Below are 15,280 nucleotides of genomic sequence, written 5' to 3'. Positions count from 1 at the left end.
CTGGATGTCTTCCTGGGGCTTCAGACTACTTTGCTTACATCTGCAGACAGTAGTGACAATGTTACTTGGAAAGACCAATCACTGTTTAAGGCGGTTGAATCAGAATTACTCAATTCCTGTTAAGGAATTCAGATACAAATGTTATCATCTAGAACTGACTACCCAAGAAACCTGGAACCCTTGACAATGGGTGCACAATATTCTGGTATTTGGAATACTATTTTCTTGGCATTTAAAGTATTCAAGCCAAAACAAACAGCAGGACCTTATCTGCTGTGAAAATAGCAAGGCATTGGACCGCAAATAGTTGGACAGCTCTTCTGCAGAAGGAAAATAGAAAGATGTTCTGTTATTCAAGCTGAAGGAAAATAGAGGATGTTTAGTTGTACGAAGAAATCAGGAAGGAAAGAGATGTGCTGGGAGAAGAAAAATCAGAAAAGTAAGTTTACTTGTCAGTAGTCAGGGTTGATAGGAAGGCTGATTAAAAATAAAGATGATAATATCTTTTAAAATATTACATATGTGTTGCTTCTGGGAGGAAAGATCTGGGTCGGTCCTCTGGGCCATCTGCTAGCAGGAAGGAATCTATTGATTTATTGCTAAGCCGGAATGGGGTGAGCCGTCTGAAGTTGTTTGGAGAATACGGGATCTGCACTCGGGCCCTTTGTGATGGTACCACAGTATCTTCACTAGATAACCATGGTGAGAACTTCATGTAGATGCTTTGATCATCATCAGCTGAAAATACTGGATTATCAATTCCTAAAAAAGTTCACAAGTGACAAATACAATTAATCAAAATAATTTCTTGGTAATACAGCAAGATGCTTTGTAAAAGGAGAATGGCTATAATGGGAAAAAACCAGCCTGATACGCGCCAGTATAGGTGACTAGACCAATACACAGACCATTATACACACATAGGTTGCTCTTTCTACCTTGGTTATTGCTAGTCATTTTGGATTTCTATTAAAGAGAAAAATTGGGTATTAGATCCAATATGCAGTTATGTTTGGCTTATCTGGAGACAAAAAATAAAATCAATAAAAGAAGAAATCAGTCAGCAAATTTTAAGCAAAATAACGAACAATATAAAATAACTGCAGAAAATTCAAATCAAACCCATAAAAAAGAAACAAAAGATGGAAAAAAAAATGCAAAAGCATAAACTGCACAACTCCATAAAGGAATGAGATGTGGGTGAGGGAGCTAAAGCAGGCCACAGAACAGTCAAAAGTAAGTTACAGGAGCCTTTTAATATAGATATAAAATCTGTAGTGTTTCAACAGAAAAAGAAATTTTAAAAATGAGTCTAGGTCTGCATCTTGCCACCCATTTATTTCTGGATCAATTTCTGGATGTCTTTATACATTCTCAAACATAGAATTTATCATGGAATAGGGGAAAGGCTGTATCAGCACGTCTGCCAAATGAATACAAATATGCAAGTATTTTTCTTCACTGTACACACCATGTTACATATGAAGCATACAGTCGCATGATGAAAATTCAAACACAGAAGTGCTAAAGAGAAATACTACATTTTAAAACTTCATAAATCATATCATATAATTTCTGTTATATAGAGTGATACACTTTCAATCTGGTATTTTGGAGCCTTTCAGGGCTAGAAATCAAGTTCAATGAATGCTCCAGGAATGCTGCAAATCTGCCCTTTTCAGTGACTTCTATGAGCCTGTAAGGATCTGAGGGAGTTGTGAATTTAAAAGGAGAAATTCTGCCTGAAAGAAGAATCATGAAATTTATCACAACAAAGTGCTTCAAATGCACGTAGAAAATAGTTCCAAAGGACTAGTATTGACTGGTCTTCTGAGGTAGGACAACTCTAAAATAACATTTTCTGTTGCTAGAAATAATTAGTGGGTTTAGGTTTGGTTTAGGCAGTCATGCTCACAACTTCCATCAGTAGCAAATTTGAAGCTATCCGTTAACATTAATATTAAGCAAATATATTTTCTAATAGAATACATCAAATTAAAACAAAACAAAAAATACAGGCTAAATCAGCAGCATTTCTAGTATTTTTTTAACATTTGAGAAAAAAACCTCTGTAGGTAATTAATAATTTTACCAGTAGGAGTATCTGTGAAATTTTGCTTCGTCACATTAGCCAGGAAATCAACTCCTTTGCCTAGATGCAAAGTTTCATAATCATTATTTTCTTCTGATTCAGAAAACTCCAAATCTGAAAAAAAAAAAAAAGAAAGTCCAATTTGATTCAAGATTTTTATCAGTTCTGAGAGAAAATGCTATTTCATGCTGTTTTCATGCTGGCATAGTTATCAAAGATACATCTTTAACAAGGATCTAGATAAGGGCAAAATTTAATCAACAGTTGTAGCACTGAAATGCGAATGTGAACATATACAGAGTTTGCAGCTCACATACCAGTTACATCAAGAAACTTAAGCACAGGTTTCCAGCTTGCATTATTAACTGGTGCTATGATAGAGATTTCACACTCTGGTTAAGGTTTTGGCGAACAGAATTGTCTGCTTTCCTGGGGCTGAAGCAAACCAACCTATGACATGGCACTACTGCTGCTGTTGTGTGTTGTGTCTTAAATGCTCACGTGTTGACAAATGTCATCCCATTACAATGACCTGCCACTGCATTTTCATCATTTGACAGCATTAGTATCCTGGACTGATTTCACATCTGGTGAGGTCATTGCTACTTCTGCTGCAGTGGAATCAGTTCTACAACAGCTGCTAAACCACTTGGTAAGACTGTCTTCCAATGAAGCTTTTTATTTTTTTAAGTAGAGGATGACTTCTATACACAGTGTTCTTTCATAAGACAGCATTGAATGACCTACTTATATGTATTCGGAAAGCTCTTCCCGTGCAAAAAGGATCTAGAATATTACATTTATTCAGCCAGTCTGTATTGCCCCTGTCAGTCAAAGAAAAATGATGCTCAGAAAATGATTCAAAGAACATACATAAAGAAAAATATCTTTGCTTGGAGCTATTGAGAAAAGATGAATCCCTCTCTACTTTACTTCAATTCTCTTTGAGATCAAGGTGTTGCATGCATAAACAGAGGGAAGAACACAAATAAGACAGTAAGTTCAGTGTCTTTTAAGTGACATATTTTATAATTACATAACAAACATATTAGGATCCATCACGTCTTGGTATGACTGACATCAATGCCAAATGATGGTTTAAACATGAGAGAAAAGAATTTGGAGTTTTACATGCAAAACCAACTTTTGCTAGAGTTGCTCCCTAGGGAAGTCAGTTTCCGATTACACTTTCAAGGCTGACCTGTGGGTTAGATTTGTGCGTGAAGAGTGAATCAGTGCTGAAACTGGCCTCTGACGATGTGTTCCTTTCAAAGCTACACTCTCCTTTGGTTCTAATGTGCTTGCTCAGCATCAACTCTGATTCAGACCATTCTAAACAAATGGACCTTAACTCATATCAGAATGTCATCTCAACTATTGAATTTTATATGACATGATGTCCTGGGCAGACATATCCTGCTGTGATGAAAAAGAAAAGTGCTAGCAAAAGTTGCTCTGTGCAGCTTATCCGAAAGGAAGCTGAAAGTTCGTCTACGTTGTAGCCACTGCATTGTTTCATTTCCAAAATTTAAATGTGATATTTTAAAAATGCGAGTAAAAAGGCCAATTAAAATTTGGGTTGTTATCCAGCTGCCTAGAAAAACAACTTCTATATCATCAAGACACTGCATTTAAACATGGAGCAGATCCCCACTCTGAGTTCTGAATTATGACTAGAAATACCTTTTTAATACCAGCTTCACTGCTGCATATCACAAAATTTTTCAGTGATGCTTTACTGACAATGTAGCTGGTAAAATGCAGTTAATGAAACTGATCTAAGAGTCTTTTTACCTTTTTCCTTCAAAGTAAAATCTTGTACTGGATTTTCTGAAGGTATTTTTCCATTTGGTATAACATTGCTGTTTCGCTGAAATAAAACAAACACAGTTACCAAAACCGCTACCATCATCAGATAGCAATGGCAGTGACATCCTCTGAAATCATGAGTTCAGCAGCATAGCCCTGAAATCTATTGTAATCTTTGCTTGAGACTCAATATGGATGTCATTAGTTCCCCCCACACACACTTGTACTCACTACAGGAAAAGAAAGGAACTTTGGCTCTTTGTATGCTGTACGTTCCCTCTTAGTTTCATGCAAATTTTGTGGAATGCTCTATGCTATAGTGTTACCCTGCTACATCTACCCTGCAACATCTCCCCACAGTGTTGTAGCATGGCTCAAGGTCTGTTGTTTTTCAAGTGATCAAAAATCTCTCACCCAGAAGGGTCCCAAAGCATAGAGAAAAGCAGCATGTGAGAAGATGCCCCTTGAGTTATCTCATAGTTTAATCTCTTCTTGCTTAGGCCCTTTCAAGTTCATGAAGTTCTATAGGACAGAGATCAATGCAGAACATAGGACCCTACAGAGTCCTCCCTGCCTTCCCCACCCCCTAGGTTTGTATAATAGGTAGCTACACCTGGGTCCTAGTGAAAGTATTTTACCCTTTTTTGGCCCCGGTCTCGCTTGTGGATTTTATTGAGCTTCTTGGAATGGTTTATTCCTAGTTTGGTACTCTTGAAAGATTCTAAGCGTTTCCTCATCGTCCTGTGGAAAATCTCCTTGTCTTGTTTGTCATCTTCACTGTGCATGATCTCATGTCGACTGTACAGGTGTTTGTGCTGTGGCCAGGAAGGGAAGACAATATTCATTTATTTAGAAATACAGCTGGAAGCCCTGAGTCAATGCATTCAATCAGTGTCATGCAAATGTAAACAACTCTATAAAAAAGAATGAGCCAAAGACTACTCTGAAGTCATTAATGAAACTCCTCTTTTTCTTTCTTTTTCTTCACCTTGAAACAGGTATAAGTCCAGGAATTTTAAATACGTGACTGTCATTCAAATAAGCCTCTCCCTCTAACTGTCTGAATCACTTCAGTTGATACGCTCCATTTAATCCTGCTTCAGAACCTACACTGGACCCAGTTCTGCATTCCACTGGCCCCAGTGAAATCAAAGGCACTAGTTCTGCTGAAGAGGCATGTTCATAAATGAGGAAGAATATAGACAGAGAGCCTATCATCCTCAAGGGTGCAGAGTTTGCAGACAGGTTCTTTCCTTTTGAGTTTCACTGCCAAGTTTTGGTTCCCAATGTCTCCTAGTTTTAGATTGGAAAACCAGTCCAATGCTAGCCTTCTGCTCTCACCTCCTGCCTGGGTTTATACAGGTACTGCTGTAGGGTGTGATGAGCAACTGTGTCTTCCGTGTCCCGGATACTTTTCCTCCTCTGCTCTAAAGCTTGCATGTCAAGGCAAACTGGTCCAGCTTTTTCTCTCCTGAAGAAGAATACAATATACAAAGAGCAGTTTTAAAAATCAGTAATTGCTGAAGAGGAAGAAAAAACAGGAAAATGGGGAACAAGAGGGAGAAATGAAGTTTTAAAAAAAAAGGGAAAGTCAAAATCAGCTAAATGAAAATGAGTGAGTAAATAGCTAATGGGAAATGTGAAAAGATTATTGGTTTTTGTCCTTCAGGTGGATGTAGCATTAATTTCTCAGTTTACATGACACACAGTCTGTTTGGTGAAAGAATCATGAAAGAGTTAAGGAAGCAGCAATTTTTTTTCCTTGCCTCTCTCCTGAGTTTTTCTGGAGCAGACACAGAAATGACATCTAGCCCTGTCTATAGCAGTTGGTGAACAAAAGGCACATGAAACAACTCTAATGTGGATATCTGCTTCACCTTACCAGCCTTTACTGCAAAAATTTGTTTGTGTGTAAAATGTAACAGTATCACTGTATGTATACCCATTTTATGCGGGAGAAAAGATTAACTGAAGTTCCAAAAAGTAGTGAATGAAGCCCCTGTAATTTGCATTTTTCAAAATTTATAACACTGCTTCCATTTCCTCACATATAACATAAAAAACCCCACAAACACCCCCAACCAGTCCACATTACTTACAGTAAATAAGAGACAGAGCTTTCCACAGTGCTTGGGCGTGGAGTGCTGAAATCCACATTTACCATGTTGTCTGTACTTGGAGAACGTATAAATGCCAAGGAACCTCTACGTTCTCCCTGGCCACAGAAAGAAACAAGATATATTACAGCTGTAAACACCTAGGGCAAAATGTGTATCAGAAAATGTGGATAATTGGTGAGGCTGCTGTATGCAAATGGCACAAGAAGCAGGGTAGAAGTTGTATTTAGGTAATGAATACAAACCATTTTTTGGTTTTATGGTTTCTTTATGTTGAGTGATGTTATCCCAATGAACAAAGCTCAGAGAAAAACTATTCTTGTAAACTGATTTTGAGGAGGTGAGTGATTTCTTAGGTGTCATTCTGTTTGCAAATTATATCCTTGCACTTTTGCAGACTAACTCTTTTCTCTTCACAGATCCTTTCAGGGGTGGACCTTTTACTTTGTACCACATTGCAAACCAAGTACCTAGTGATATCTATGCAGATTTTTGTGACTCGACACATCACTGCACTTACATTAGCGTTCTCAAAGATACAACCCCAAGTGTTCTGTTCTCTACCAGAATGGAAGAAGCAAATATTAAGTGGTGGTAGAAGTCTACAAGACTATTTTAATTAAAGAGGTTATGGCATGAAGAGACAAGATACTGAAGAGATGAGATTTGCTTTCAGTTCTAAAACTAGTGTCACAGAAGTGAATTGCTGCAAAAGCTCAGATTTATGTCTTCACCATTTTCCCTACTGCTTCCATAATCTCGTGTTTAGGTGAAAGGTAGCTATTGAGTGACATTGTGGTTACATTGGCTGAACCCACCTATGGTTTTGAATCACAGCAGAGAGAAATCACATAGCAGGTCTCCACATTTTAAACTGTAATAAAGAATACACCAAGAAAAACCATCTCCCTTGCAGAATATTCAAAGAGATTTTATCTACATTTCTCCAACTTCAACTGCATTGTGTCCCCTTTACATTTTTATATTTATAGAGCAAATCAAGCAAGTGTTTCCTTTTACTGTGGTAGTCCACATACATATTACAGTAGTATGTGGCATTAAGAAGTACACTCTGGCTTCTTAAATGTGTACTTAAGAAAACTTCAGAAAAAAAAAAGGAAATTCTGGGTCAGCATAATCCTGTCCATTTTCTTAAGTATATTTGTCTTTCTTTTCAAATCAAGTTTACTGTTTCATACATACATCATACCATATCATATCATCAGTGGAGGAATTTTAGCCAGAAGAAGTTATGAACTGTAAGTATTTTAAGTCAATTCTATTCCCTTGCTCTGGATTATTTGCATTTTGCTTGGCTTAGGCTGTCCCCTCTCAACTGTAAGGAATTTATTTAGGTTTAGACTGAACTCTCTCAAGCTCTTGTTTATTGTACAGATGCAGCATAACAGCAGAGCTGAAAAATGAAAAATTTATCAAAGTTTTTAAACTCCTCATTTTCTTAAAAGTGAGAAGAGAGTGAGTAGCTGGGGAAGGCAGATCTTTACTCCGCCTGGAAGAAATGGCTTCAATTTCAATGCCAGCTTGTAATTCACAGATATTTAGCTCAAAGATATATTTCAGAAGTTAAGGAAAAGTTGTTAAAGCAGCGTATCACTGAAGCAAATGTTAACATGAGAAAGGTGGAATGACTTTAGGATTCACAACTCATGACTAATCAGGCATATTAATGTAACTAATTTCCACTGGGAGAAACCATGTTGCAAATCTCTTGTAGAACCTGGAGAACTTTTAATTTCTTTGTCTATTATTATCAGATTAGTAGATATTTGCCAATAGAATTTGTCTGCAAGACACAATATACACAAATAGTATCTGGACTAGGGTAGCAAAAGTCAGTTTCCTTGTGTTATGAACTGTACTAAGGTATAATGAAAAAGGCAACTTTGCTAAAAAATTAATAATCTAACTTAATCTGACATTACTATATGGGATTCAAGACATTATTGGGTAAAGATTCTGGGGCTAAATCTGCATGGTTTAGTGACCTATAGAGCCCTTTGCACCTGTTAAAGAGAAAAAAATACTGTAATGAATGTATTGAACAGATTCAGTAGTGAATCTAAACATGAGTCTTATGCTCATCAACATCGAAGTCATTATCTAACTTTCTTCCTCTGAGGTGTGACCCAGAAAGCACCACGAGAATGAAAATTAGTTCTTGAGCTCAAATGGTCTGAAAACTGAATGAGTAATTTACAAAATCTCAAAAGGAAGTATTTGCTTATCTTGTGAACCACTCCCCATTTTTCACACTAACATAATTTCTGAATTTCATCCTATTTTCTGAATTTGATCTTTGAAATTCCATGTTTTACTGGAAGAATTCTGCCTGGCTGTAGCTCATTTTCAAAAAAAGAAAAGAGATTATTATTAGTAGTAGTATCAGTCATAGTAACAGTGTTTGTTTTAATTAAAGACATTAACTGGTATATCACCTAGCTGTGAGAATGAGTTCACCTGGAGATTATGGGCATAGATAGATTATCACTTAATTTCATTTTCATCACATCATATTTCATTTAAAACTATCCTCTACACTGTATGAATACTGCATATCTGTGGTGATTTGAACTAAGGTGGCCAGTTTCATACTGAAGAAGATTAGGAATTCTTACACAATCTGTTAACACTGCTCCAGTCTGGGAATGGTACTCCTGCAGAAGGCCAGTAACTTTCTTCCATTCTGTAACTTTAAAAATTTCTCCTGTTGCAAGTCTTAAGTTTCTCTAGCTACACCATTCTGTGATTGCATTTGATAGCTGTAGTATATCACTTTAACCCTAATTTTTGAAGTGTGGGTGTTATGATTCCCTTGAATTAAAGTTACCCTTCCCAATTTTTTTATACTACTGTGATGGGGCAGAATGAGACCACAGCAGTCCACTACTTTGGTCATATATCCACACCATTTGGAAGTGAGCTTCTTCAAATCAGATTTGTCATCACATAGAACCACTGTTCTGCAGGAGCCAGACTCTGTTGACACATTTAGAATGACGGTAGTTTGCCTGATCCCTTTGGAATTACAGGTTTTTTTCATGCCATGAGTACAGAAACAAAGTTACTCAGTAAAATCCAACAGAAAAGTACACTAACATAGTGCAATATACTCATACTTGGGGGTCAGGAATAATACTGAGAACTACAGCCACGCAAACAGGTGATATTGCAACTCAAAACACATTTAGGATAAAAAAAAGCAGAGCAGAAATGAAAATAGTTTTCTTTTAGACATCTGCAATACATCAACTTTAGGTTATATTACAAATTAAAAAAAAAAGCCAAAACCCAAACGATGCTGTAATAGGTCAACAAGTGTTCAAAAGTACCTCAGCCACATAGCTAATTGCATCCTTCAAGTTGAGTTCATGGAAAACATTAAGGATCTGGTCTCTTGATTTTTGAGCTGACCTTCTCATCAGTACTTTACTGAGGAATTTCCTATCAAAATTGGACCACCTGATAATTTAAACAAACTGTGTTAATGGCAACAAGCAATTTTAGTTTCACAGCATTTTTAGTTTAGCATAAATGATATTTTTGTGAGCTAAGCACTTTTTAAAAAATGGTGAACATAGCAAAGTGAGGGATTTGTGTTTTGAAGCTCTTCAATTAGCATTTAAAGAAAGTTAAGGAAAAGCCTGCTACAGGGTTATGCAGCTGTCACAAAGCATTTAATAGGTTCACTTACCAAACACTACTACAACAGCAAGAGTGCTATGATTACAGTATCCCATTTCAGAGTCACTAGGACATTTTATACTCCAGGAGATCATACTACCTTATTTTTCCACTTCTGATTATGCAGTTATATTTAATAACTTCATTCTAAAAGTTCAATATTCTTTCCTCCTTTGGAAGGGAATCTGCTTTTCCCCAGCTGTGTTGTAGGACAGCCAGCCTAGAAAATCAGTTCACAACAACAGTGCCTTTCCAAAAGCACTTACAGAGGGCCTTATTCATGCCACTGATGTACTCTGGGGCACAGAAGTAACGTGTGTTTTCTGTGATGTACAATTCCAAGTTTGTCTGATGGTAGGATATCTGCCATTTCATACTTAGCTCCAGAAGATAAAGGCTGCCTTACTTTCATCTACCTTCCTCAAGATTTTCTCTAGAGGGCATGAGGCAACTTTGGAGACTACTATTGAAAGTGATTCTATCCATCTTGCCCAATGGCTATTTTGAGTTTACGACTTTTTAATCAGATTGTTGAAACCTTTTTGCTGTTAAACATTATTCACAGAGTTGATAACTATTCCTCTTCTCTAGCCAGAACATCTGAAAAGCAGTCTCTAACTCAGGCTGCCACACCTGAGCACATCGGTGAGGATGCTAGGGGCTGCCATTTCTTTGAGGAAGCAGCACTTTCATGTACAAGTAGTCCAAAAGAAGCAGACTTAAGGCAGTCTCATTCAAAATACATTAGTCATCAAACCACACACTCAACCATGAATCTACATTAAGCCACTCCTTCTCTTGTTACTCAGGGAGATTACTTTCTGACATCTAAGAAGTCAAACTCCAACCTGCCACTTTAAAAATATTTAGCTCCATCTTCAAGACAGTATTTCAAAACTGGGGATGTATTCCCCTGTATTATAGCCTGCTGAAATTCATTCCCAAAAAGTAAACTAAAAATTTACACCAAAAGAAAGAGGATGTTCTATTTGGGGTGCCTCATGAAAATTCTTCACTGCATAAATGAACAAAGAGCAAAAGGAAAGGAAAGAAACTATCCCTATAACTGGGTACAGACAGGTAAGCAATTCTGCTTGAGCTCAGATACAATCTAGCTCCAGCCTAGGAGTTGTATAGTTATATGAGCATAATGCTCAACCTAAGCTAATATACTCAGCTTCTCAGCAAGGGTTAGGGGAGTGCTTGGCAGAAAACTAACACAACCACATGGCTTTTGGCATGGAACTGACATGCTGAGTCAGCAGGACATGAGCAGGTCAGAACTGTGACTGTCTGCACCTATGAAATGACCTCACTCCAGGGAGAGAACTGCCTAACCTTAAATAACGCTCTTAAAGATGTCCAGATTTAATGTCCTTTTTTTTCACATTTATTCCTCTAGATTATGGAAGTCTGCCCATCACAATGGTAACTCTTCACATATACTTTAAAGAAAATGGTGTCTGTATCTTTCAGCTGAGTAATTTGCTTCTCTCAAGATGAATCAACTACAAACAGAGGGGGATGGAAATTATCCATAATTTTCATTATTGGTTTCAAACAAATAGGCTTAAACTATCTGAGTCATTTCAAAGCACCCTCTGCCAGCACTTTCAGAGGTGTTGAACGCATCGTTTGTAGAAATAGGATAAACAACTAGCAGTCATAGTTAAGCTTTTTTAGTGTCTCCACACACAAATAATGTTCATGAAATGGAGTATTACAGAGAAGGACCAACATTAACTTTTTGTGCAAATGGGCAGTTCTCAAATCTTGAGAGAAGCTGATCCCTGGATGTGCACTGAGGTATTTGCAAAGGCCTAATCTGAACTGTGAAGAAAAAGAAAAGATTCCGGTTGTACAAAAATAAACTATTTTCACATTTGCTATATTTCCAGTATTTTCAGTATATAACTTTTTAAACTACATTTGACATCCTTGCTGTCCCTAAACTCACAGGTTTAAAAAGTCATAATTTACAGATAAGATTTCCTAGCAGTATTTCAACATTCCAAGTTAGTTACTACTTACTTGTCTCTCAGATAATTATGTCCTATTTGTCCAGAAATGTCTTCTATAGCAGAAAGAATGTGATCAAAGGCCTAGAAAAGTGAAAGTGGAATTAATATCTTTACAGAAATAAAAGGCATAATTAAAAAATAGCTCACTTTATGTCAGGTTAGACCAGGTGGCTATGCAGAATAATTTTTTTTGCTGCTAAGCAGATTTTTTTTCCCCATTTACAGAAATACTAACTACTATATGCTTTTCTTCAGAGGTCCTGAGCTTTCTAACCAGTTCTTTACAAATTCACTAACTATTCTTGAATTACAAGGGTCTCAGCAAGAAGGTACTTAAGTCCCCATTTTAACGTTCAGTTTTAAGACTCTTTTATTGACTCACTTTACCACCTCCATTTCTGCCCTATGAAGTACATCAGCCACTATTACTGTTGGTGATTAAATGAGTTGAAAAATTTCCCTAGTGTTTCTTTCTAGATGTTTCAGGAATTCATACTTCCCTCAGACTAGAAGTAGGCACCATTCTTTTCATATCTAGGGCAAAATCCCATACTTGGTATATTAGATGGCTGATAGAATTCCTGAGGTTTATAACTCTTGATTCAAACCAAGGCAGCTGCAGGTAGAATTTGGTCTTTTTCTGTATATGGTTGTTAACATTTCTTTCTGAACACTGGAGTGATTACTGCAGAATATATAGCACGCTAGGTTTAGAACAACATGGGTGATATGGATTATTCCTGAATATAATATTAATTACTGTCTTCAGGAGATACCTGACATGGAAGTGGAGAAAACTGTATTATAAGGAAGTTGTCTCCCTCCTACTACATGAGAACACACAGAGTGCTCCCTCTCTCTGAAGGCTGCAATTTATACCTTTCTAGGAGCGCTGTGCCTCCTGAGACAGTATCTGCTAGATTATTCTAGGAAGCGGTGAATCAGTACATACAACTTTACAAAGTGTTAGGATTAACATTACTGCTCGGCCTGCACTAATAACTGACACGTAAAGGTATATCCCATAAATGTAGACAGACTGTATTTCTTCACCTGGGGGAAGAATCCTGATGTTCAAATAGTAAAATATTTGAACAGAAATAGGAATTTGAATTGCTGGATAACAAAGGCATAATGTATTTATTCAGTAGTGTGTTAAAGAATTCCTCAGAAACAAACCCTGTCCATCACTAAGTTGTTAATTCACTTCAGGTAACCTCCAACATGAAAACAGACAAGATTAGAAGCTCATACAAGAATGTGTTAAAATACTCAATGCAGGATAGCTGTGTAAATCTGAAAAATTTATGGATTAAAGAAGGCCATGAAAGATGTCTTAAAGTCTTCCGTCCTCTAACCTATATTTGTATTGAAAATGTATGTTATCTTCTACTGAATAAAAACTTCATAACATTGTGTGAAAGTGAATTGGAAAAGAACATGGTTCAAAGTCTTTTAAAAGGTTAAAGAAATGCAAGCGCACACAGCATTCACACTGAACTAAAACTATTACCATTAATGTGGAATTTCAGTATATAATTAACATCTGCACTGGGCAGCAGACTACATTTCTATGCAAACTACAAAGCCTGCTTTCATATCTTTTCCATAAATAAAGAATATTTAAGAAGGAAAAATAAACTTATTTCCACGTGTTTTGCCCTAGTGATCTTCAGTCAGATGTCCTCCTCTTTTAGCTGAAGAGTAAGAAGCATATCCCAGCCGTGCTGTTTCCATAGTACTGTCAGCCCCACTGAATTCTCAAGTGAAAAGACCAGAACCTTCAGTTGAGTATCCCCTCACAGGACTCAACCCAAAGACAAATTACAACCTACAGATAACTTCTGAAATGTTTGAAGGATTTTGCACTTGAATTTGATTCTCCCCTCCCTTCCAAAAAGAAATTTTCTCTAGTTTTTGTTTTTCTTAATGCACTCTGTAAAAATGCAAAAGATACCATAGTTTTGTTTAAAAATATCTTACTCTGCCATGAAGTTTCTCATTCAGTTTTGGCTCTCTGTGTTCCGTTTTCTTCACTTTCAGCCACTGTACCAAAGGCTTGATAGTCAGTCCCTAAGGATTGAAACATGATAATAAATACTTACGAATTATTTCTATTACTATCACTATTACTATTATCACTATTACTGTTTTGTTTCAAGGATGGTTTCAATGTGCAAGCCTTAGTGAGTTGCTTAACTCTTCCCTGCTTCATGTCATCTATCCCTGATTTATGGACAACAGCATAGCTTTTCCTCCAAAAGGGGTCAGGAAAAACAGTGAGTTGGGCTGGCAGGAGTCTGCTATTTCTCTTTGAAGGGAAAACCTGAATTTAAAAAGAATACCAGCTGGTCATTGTTAAAGAGAAATAGAGCATTTTTGTATGTTATATGGTGGTTCTCATACTTCCTCAGTTGATCTCTGTCCACTTTTGATGATAAAATAATGCAGTACCCTCAGCTCCTGTTACAAAGTCTTGAAAAGACACAAAACAGTGGAAAAATATATCTTCTATAAGAAAAATATGGTACTGGAAGGGTTAAAGTTTTTCCTATGCCATTGAATGTGGTATTTTCTGCATGTATCAGGAGTTTGTGATCGCAATTAAACTCTCTATAATAAATTTGAGAAAAAATTCCAAGCTAGTATGTACCGACATATCCCCATTTAAATTAATGTTGTTTTTTTCATCCAGGAAGTGCTATTTTGTTTTTATGCTAAATACTTTCTTGTCCCACTGCTTACTGTTATATTTTAAAACAAGGACTTAGGCTCAGGTAGATCAGCTTAATGACTGTATTTGCCCATGAAAAGGACTGTTCCCTAAAGTTATTCACACGAGGTGAAGGATGTTTAATCAGATATTAACTTGAGCACTATTAATACCAAGCAGCTAAGACTGAACATTTTTTAGCACAGAGAAATTGTGTTTTGTCCCTTGTGGTGCCATATGAAAACATAAAATGGGACCTTTGTTACTAAAATTACAAATTCAATTATGCTTTCAGTTCAGTGAAACAATATGCAACCTTCAGCTGAGAACTGCTTTAAGCAGTCGGTACTTTGGGGGGACTCCTTCTCCTTGCAAGAAGCATGCTTAAGAAGTTGAATTACCTGGAAAATAACAGTAAAAAACACAACAATGATAGTTGTGCTGACAAACAGGTTTTTCTCTTTCACTTTGTTCACATCCAGAAGTACAACCAGGGCAAAAGCAACCGCTCCACGTAGTCCACCATATGACATCACCACCTGGTCTATTATCTCCAACTGGACCATTCTGTAGTGGTTAAGAATCCATGTCTGTAAAACCACACCTATAAAAAACAAATGCCAGCATGTCTAGAAATACCCTTACAAAATGTCAATATCCCACCCATCCGTAACAGAAACGGTACCACCAGCCTGCTTTCGTAACAAATTCTCTACACCACCTACTTCTCCCTCTGTATTGCTAGGCTGCCAAGGAGGGCAGGTCCACCTGGTACCTTCCCCTTTATGTTCAGCCAGAGCAATTAGACGAAGCTGCTTCTGTAAGC

The 15,280-nt window shown here is 37.0% G+C and overlaps 1 protein-coding gene across 3 annotated transcripts in view; it reads right to left on the bottom strand.

Moving 5' to 3' along the window:
- The window catches only part of SLC9A3 (solute carrier family 9 member A3), a 55,840-nt gene that overhangs the window by 2,174 nt on the left and 38,386 nt on the right, over positions 1–15,280 (bottom strand). For 2 of the 3 annotated variants that reach the window (XM_069809284.1, XM_069809286.1), the window contains exons 7-16: positions 14,856–15,058; positions 13,725–13,814; positions 11,752–11,822; positions 9,369–9,498; positions 6,001–6,116; positions 5,243–5,372; positions 4,540–4,716; positions 3,887–3,962; positions 2,093–2,206; positions 519–762 (exon numbers count right to left, since the gene is read on the bottom strand). In XM_069809284.1, the coding sequence (XP_069665385.1) occupies positions 519–762; positions 2,093–2,206; positions 3,887–3,962; positions 4,540–4,716; positions 5,243–5,372; positions 6,001–6,116; positions 9,369–9,498; positions 11,752–11,822; positions 13,725–13,814; positions 14,856–15,058 (1,351 nt within the window). Of the gene's footprint in view, positions 1–514; positions 763–2,092; positions 2,207–3,886; positions 3,963–4,539; positions 4,717–5,242; positions 5,373–6,000; positions 6,117–9,368; positions 9,499–11,751; positions 11,823–13,724; positions 13,815–14,855; positions 15,059–15,280 lie in introns of those variants that run through there. The other variant, XM_069809285.1, reaches the window with a different exon arrangement.

Source organism: Haliaeetus albicilla, chromosome 21 (assembly GCF_947461875.1).
Source record: "Haliaeetus albicilla chromosome 21, bHalAlb1.1, whole genome shotgun sequence".
NCBI lineage: Eukaryota > Metazoa > Chordata > Aves > Accipitriformes > Accipitridae > Haliaeetus > Haliaeetus albicilla.
This window is presented reverse-complemented; position numbering and strand designations above follow the sequence as displayed.